A 7,801-nucleotide genomic window follows, 5' to 3' on the forward strand; every position below is an offset into this window, starting at 1 on the left:
TAAACACATAATTGATCATGGCTGAAGTTAGGAATTAATAATGGCCAAGAGATTCCACTACAGCAAGTAGAAGTATTGACGCATTGAGATAAAAGATACAAAGCAACTGTGCTATACACAATTGGTTCAACATTGCAAGAAGCAAATGTATTCCTCAAGTACCTCTACGTTCTACAAGATGTTTCAGAATGATGAAAACCAAAATACAGGATACAAACCAAAGACTTGAACCAAGAATTGTTCAATGACAGTGCAACAGAAGAAAACAGTAAAATCAACAATTAGGAAAATGGTTAATGGGGTACAATGAAACATGCAAATAAAAAGGCTAAGCTACCGAGGGGAAAGGTCAGGTCTTCTTTCATGCTATGAATAATATAGCCAAAGATGCAACTCACCTGCATGTGAAAAATAAGAAAAATCAGTAAAGTTGAAATATTTCACCCAATCCTATTAGTGATCAAAATTAAATATGATATTAGTTGTATCAATTGAAATTGTATTACAACAAGGGTTAACCAAGTTCTTGAAAAGCTTTTCAAGTTTACGGCAAAATTCACTAGGCTCCTCCTGGAAACTGTTGTAACATGAACATAGTTTGAACCATGTTTAATCCCATAGGGATAATTAAGCGTCCCACACACTGGGAGGAAAGTTAATTCTCTTACAGGTGATATCCTAAATTAAAGGTGGATTATAATCTCAACCACAAAATACTTCTTATCCTAGCAAGATGAATCTTCTGCTTTTCCAAAACATCGCAATGCGTTGACAACACAACACAAATGAATAAATGCCATCTCTTTTAACGTCTTACATATGCGTCTTAAAATCAGCAAAGAACTCACTTCCTTTCCCTCTTAAGTTTATTCTTATTGTTAAATATAGTAGGCTACAGGAAATAAAGGTCATGATCATAACCAACCTCCCAACATCAAATATTGTGGTCAAGTTAAGCAATTTGGAGGCAGCATTTACTCAGTTATAACTATGAAATTAGTTGTATGCCTTACATTTTGTCTATTTCTCAGAACCCAGAAATTATCTTAGACTTTTTTTTAACAGTGGTGATGTCCGAGCCAGCTCGATCATACCTTGACTATTCTGTAGGGTACTTGCTATCTCTAATGGGTAACTCTGCCACCAATGCAAGCAGATGAAACGAAATCATCAAGCATTCTTTGAACCCTGGTCTACAATGGTTTTCGTCCCACTTCATCGACCACCAGAACATACTTTTGTTGGCTTATAGTTATATTTGACTTGACTATAATCTATACTATTTGTTTTAATAACAACGGAGTTTGGACTAACTTGCGAGCACCTCGACTATAATCTATGCAAATTATAAAGGATTACCAATAGTGTTTTGGTGTAACTCAATTGGTCAATCATAGAGCCTCTAATAAATTTTCTTTTAAACAATGCAATTTAAGGGACCTTTTACAGAAGTACAGAACAGTGGTTATATCCTTCTAATTCCAGTTTCCAACTTTATCACTACTTATATTTTTGTTATTTCAAATGCATTTTTTCGGCTCATCAAAGTTAAACCACACATCATTAATGCGCCTAACCCCAGTGAGTGCTTAGCAAGCCGATTATTAATCACTTAAATGAATTACTTCTCAGAGTTGTGACTTGATTTTTTAAAAAAATGATAAGGTTGTGACTTCAAAAAACAAGATCAGAGGATTGTAAGTTCACCAACAACCTCCAGATCTGCATTTAGTTTCATTGCAAAAACCAACACACATCACATTTACTCTCTCAGCCTACGACTGAAGATAAATACATATTTAGAGAGAAAGACTTTCTGAAATCCTCTACCCCCCCCACCCCCCCCCCCCCCCTAAAAAAAAATGTTTTATGTAGAAACCCTCAATTTAAACCATTCTGCTCTCCTGAAAATGTCAAAAAGTGAATCTCCTCTTCATAATGAACAAAAAACTTTCCAAGCAAGAGCAACTTTGATGATTTTTAAATTTATGGCATATCAAAAGGAAGTTATATCAAAAAAGTTTTGAGCCTCTTCAACCTAAACCTGATCAGCTACTATCTTGCAAGACCCATATACATACACCTTCTCTAACTCACCAAAATCAAAATTATTCCACCATACAAAGGGGCACAAACCTTGTGCTTTTACTGTCACTCTAATTAAATGTTCTAGTTCTATAAACCAAGTGCTACCATTTTACTACAAATCCTAGATACAGATCTTAAAGTAAATCACTAGTTCCAGAGGAAATGCTGGACAACAAAACAATTCTTTCCATCTTCTAAGAATCTCCACTTCACTGTGCAATAGAAACTAGTATTATGATTTCCTTGGAGTTACTGATCTGGAAGACCAAAGACCTCTAAAAGCTGTGGCAGTAAAAGCACATCATAAGTAGGTTGCAGTCTTGATGTTTCCTTAGCATTCACAAGTAACAAATGAACTTGCAAAAATACTATGGAGAACCACGCAACTCACAGGTGAAGCTTCAACATTCACCATATTCTCTCTTTACTAAAATGCATAACCTTAAAAGATTCAAGTAGAAGCAATTTAAAGTTATTGTTCTTCTTTTTTTTTTTTAAAAGAAAAAAAAAACAAATTGTGGTTCCCTTAACGTCCACATACAACATATTAAATTTCAGATGTATTAAGGAGAACATCACTCTAGCTTCATATAACTAAGCCACATGAGTTGCAGGAAAACCATGCAGCTCATAGGGTGAAGCCTCCTCTCTTTACCTTATCAAAAAAAAAAGGATGAAGCCTCCTCACACGCTAAATTTTCCCTCTTCACTAATATGTAAAACTTCAAAAAAACCAAACAGATGCATACTATCTAAAGTTGTTCTCTTAATGTTCACGCACAACAAAAGAAGTGCATATGTATTAAGGAGAACGTCATTCTAGGTTCATGTCGCAACATCACATGAGCAGAAGGATAACGATGCAACTCTTAAGATGAAGCTCATCTCTCCATTTTCCAACTTGACTAAAATGAATAACCTCGAGAGATCCAAATTGATGCTTATCATTAAAAGTTAGCCATATTCTCATTCGCTCAAAACACACAAGAAGGCTATCCCAAGATCACCCATCTATCCACCTCTTTCATTTTAAACAATGCCCAATATTAGAAAGGAATACTTAAGGAATTAACTAACAAGTTTGGCTCCATACTTAAGGAATCAACTACTAACTTTGGCTCCCAAAGATTTTTGACACAGAATATGTTTCGACATGAAATATTAATACTAAAGTGGCCATTGACAATCAATCCTATAAGGGGAAAGATGGATATAGGAGAAAAAAAGGGGGGTTTGGAGGGGGGGGGGTGGGGGGGTTTACGTTATACAACTTGCACCTCATAGTTCAAAAGACCTATGATCAAGAGAAGTTTAGTTCAGGCTCATCTAGTTGTCACACTCTTCTTTCAGGATACGGGTAGTCTCGGAGCTAGCTTGCATGCTTCTTGACTATTCTACCGAGTACATGCATCCTTTAGCCAGCACAAGTACGTTAACACTTATTTCCTCTATCTTTTTGCTTTCCGGATATGAAAGTGCAGAGTAGGTACCACTTACCAGCACAACAACGAAGGTCTTAATTATGCAAAGATAACATCGATTCTAATCATCGAAGATATCATTTATGTTTTGTATTTCTTCAGAAACAATAATGTGAAGCACGAACGTTAACGAGTACATTAAGTGTTGATTTTACACAAACTGGTATACATAACCCACGCAAACAACATGAGTAATAAGCTTAAACAAAATACTGGAACAAACTCAAAGTATAAAACTTTCAGGGGGGTTTTCATCAAATGCTAAAAGATAGAAGGACTCACATGCAAAAATCACTTGGCAACCATCCTAGCAATGAAATCCTCATACCGGATCTTCCCATCGGATCCAACATCAACTTCTCGGATCCACTCATCAAATTCCGCAGGTTCAAGCTTCTCCCCAATACTCGTTAAAATATGCTTTAGATCCGAAACGACGACGAAACCAGTGCCGTCTTTATCAAGGACCTTGAACGCGTCGCGCAATTGGCGATCAAATGGCTCCGGTTTGAGGTGTTTTGACATGAGATCTAAAAATCGGTTGAAATCGAACGGCGCAGTGAGTTTTTCCTCGGCGATTATTGATTTGAGTTGGGCTTGGGTCGGGTTACCACCGAGTGATCTCATTAGGATCCCTAGCTCCGATGGAGCGATTTTGCCGTCGCCGTCGGTGTCAAAGAGAGTGAATGCCTCCTTCATGGAGGATATTTGATCGTTGCTCAGATCTTTCACCATGGCTATTTGCCTTCTCTCTCTCTCTTTGCTTTTCTCCTATGTTTCTCTTTCTCTGTGGATTTTGTCAAGACGAAATGGGGATTCAAATTTGTGGGCATAAAAAACTTGAGGGGCGTTTCACTTATTTTTGAAAGCTCATAAGCATGTTGGTTGCCTGTATTAGGGAAAATAATAGTATATGTATTAGCTTGTTATTATTAATTCTGTTATGAAACAATAAAAGAAGAAGAGTATTGCAGAGAAAAGTAGAGAGAGATAATTCTTATTGATTTTTGGGATGAATTATAATGGAATAGAACCCTCTATTTATAGGGAGAGGTTGACTTAGCCACCAAGTAATAAACCCTAGAATCTCTGAATATGGACATTCACCATAAATAGAATTCTATTTATAACACTCCCCCTTGAATGTCTATTCAACAGATAATGTGCCTCTTTAAAACCTTAACTAAAATAAAACCCAGTGGGAAAAAAAATTCTAGTAAAGGAAAAAGAGTACACATATCTAACAATACGCCTTTTGGTTGCCTCGTTAAAAACCTTGCAAGGAAAACCCAGTGGGACAAAACCTTGTAAGGGAAAAAAGAGTACAACGCGTATTAACTACCCCTAATGAGAGCATCAATTCACATCTTTAAGCATTTGTATTCCAATCTTGTGCACCAGCTTCAAAAAATCGTTGGTAGAGATTTGATAAACAAATTAGCCATATTAACTTGAATGAATATATTGCACCTTGAAATCATCATTCTTGATAGATATATAACATCTTCATATAATGTCGTGGAATGTTGTTCAATATCTCCATAGAGGTATTCTCGTTATCATCATGCTTATAGTTATAGCAAGATACATATGTACACAAATTGCACTTAGGATGTGGTACTTCAAGATCAAAGAATTGTAATNATGCTTCAAGCAACTAAAATCCTTCATGGATTGTCATATAAGTTAAGTCATATAAGCCATCTAAAGAGACTTTAGGTGCATATCAAGTTTCCATGTCATGCTAGACATATAAGATATCCAAAACTGATTGCACATATCATTGACTTTATAATTTCAGGTGTTTGACGTGTAGGTCCAAAACAACATGTCTTTCATATGAAACCAATTCTACTTGAATTGTTTCTCTTGACTTAAGATCCTCATATATATATATATATATATATATATATATATATATATATATATATATATATATATATATATATATATATATTTAGCGTTATTATCAATGTCGTCGACAAGCATTTTATATCAATTTCAATATTTTTTCATAAAGACATAACATAGAGATCTCTTCATTCATAATATTCAGGTACATGAATCTCTCATGAGATTTTATGAAGTGTTATGTCATGTGATCTTCTAGATCACTTGCCTCCTTTATTATGATCATTTTGATCATTTGCTCATCTTCTTTATCAAGAAGTTTATTTGAAACCGATTGTCTATACGCTTTAAGCGTACTATAGACTTTGTCCTTTTAGGACTTAATAGGAGCATTTGCAATGAGAATATAGTTACTTTATTTGGGTCAACAAATGCGTTTGGCATGCTTTGCAATATATTGCAAATGAATTATCCTTTTATGAACTTCAAGTTCATATCTTATTCGAGGATCTTAGATGTACACATGATAATTCATTACACGTAACTTTTTCTCAACTGTTTATCTTGTCTCCCCCTCATGTTAGAAAAACTAACTTGTTTCCTCAACTTTGAGAATCCATCTTTGTGCGTTATGGTGTTAATCAAAATATACACCGCACATCAATAATAATAAGATGGAATTATTTGGTTCCTTACCCTGAAACCACTTGTGAGGGGAGAAAATAATATACTTTCGTATATAATGTATATCAAACTGATATATAACTTTGTTGTCATAAGCAATAGTTTAGCTATTAAGTGGAGGCACTCAATAAGTCATCTTGCTAAACCCGTTGTGATGTAAACCAACTTATCAAGATAAACTATCTTGAATAAAAAATCTGGAAATTATGCTCTAAATCAAATGATTGAGCAAGTTATCTCGCAAACACCATGTTGCGGGTTAATAATAATCGCGCATGCAACCATCTCATAGATGTATCTTATGTGGTATACATGGCAGATGAATGGGCCCATATTCACCTTTGATATTTTCAGCATTCATGGGATTCAATCCCAATTTTAGTTGGTCATTTAATTAATGAGAACAAGCAATATAAGAGAATTCGTAAAGAACTTTCTAGTTCTTTAATATTTACCCATGTGAATTCTCTATTATTTCTGCACATCATACTTAAATTGATATGGCTAAACCAATTATGCCAACTGGATAAATTATCAATAAAGTTCAGGTTTACACCATGACGTGTGCAATTATCAATAAACTTCAAGTTTATTATGATATGGGTTTTTATATCAATAAACATCCACTTTAGTATGGTATTGTTTTATTTGTGTAGTACAAACTGGAGAATAAAGCGGGTAACTTTTCACATACATATTACCCCGCTACAAGTAGTGGTAATAGAAGATATTAAATCTTTCCTTTATTTATAGTCTCAGTATGACCAACCACTTTCGCGAATACTTTAGAAACTGAATAAGTTTCTTTGAGACTTACTACAACACAATACCTTGTTGGTAATCAATTGTGTTTCTCCAAAATAGTATAATTGGCTCTTGCAGAGTTCTCAATTAATTTTGTACTACCACATATTCATCAACATCCATATGGTGAATATCTCTTTTAAAGAGAAAGTTATACCATTATGGTTATGGTCAAAATTATATGCAAGATATGTTTCTTGCATTAATGTTATTCTTTAATAATCACATTACCAAAATATTTTGGCGTACAATAGGTACGTGACCAATGACCATTCATGCCATAATAATGACATTATTTTCTTATATCATCTCAAACCTCCTTCTAGAGGTGAGTGTGGTATATTCATTACCACTAGCACGTTCATATTCTTCCAAGAATGAATATGTATTTGTAAACTAGATGTTGTCAAATTCACATCATGTGGACCATAATCATCTATATGTGCTTTATAAAATCTCATGTCAAATCGATGACAAATAATACTTTCATAAAGTGAAGAATTATTTAGAGAATCCTTATTGTTCTCATTACCACAATGATGACGATTATAATTTCGTCTATTGCCACGTCCATATCCATTGATACATTCATAGTAATAATTTTGTCTTCTTTCAGACTTATCACATACTGCTATCACATTCTCTTAAGGGAATGAGAATGGAGCAAATTCAATGGGACGGGTTTTCACTTCTTGTAGTCACGATCATACATGACTTTAATCATGGCAAGACATAGAAATTTTACCACTTCGAGTGGTTGTAGCTTCTTACAAACTCCATTAGAGTTATAATCAAAATTTATTTTCTTTGCTTGTATTTAAAATCAAAGTATAGAATATAAGAGAAAAATACGGTAAAATACTTACCTTAAATCCAGAATTTAATCATGAAGG

At 34.3% G+C, this 7,801-nt stretch overlaps 1 protein-coding gene across 1 annotated transcript; it reads right to left on the reverse strand.

Annotated features, from left to right (window-relative positions):
- LOC109224971 (probable calcium-binding protein CML13) lies at positions 59-4,447 on the reverse strand. The gene is made up of 2 exons (XM_019389552.1): positions 3,852-4,447; positions 59-398 (listed from the first exon to the last, which is right to left on the reverse strand). The coding sequence occupies exon 1, from the start codon at positions 4,302-4,304 to the stop codon at positions 3,861-3,863; it is 444 nt and encodes a 147-aa protein (XP_019245097.1). The 5' UTR covers positions 4,305-4,447; the 3' UTR covers positions 59-398; positions 3,852-3,860.

Source organism: Nicotiana attenuata, chromosome 4 (genome assembly GCF_001879085.1).
Source record: "Nicotiana attenuata strain UT chromosome 4, NIATTr2, whole genome shotgun sequence".
NCBI lineage: Eukaryota > Viridiplantae > Streptophyta > Magnoliopsida > Solanales > Solanaceae > Nicotiana > Nicotiana attenuata.

Bases quoted from the DNA above. Each gene is read 5' to 3' on its own strand.
- LOC109224971 (XM_019389552.1), bottom strand. From the start codon at position 4,304: ATGGTGAAAGATCTGAGCAACGATCAAATATCCTCCATGAAGGAGGCA.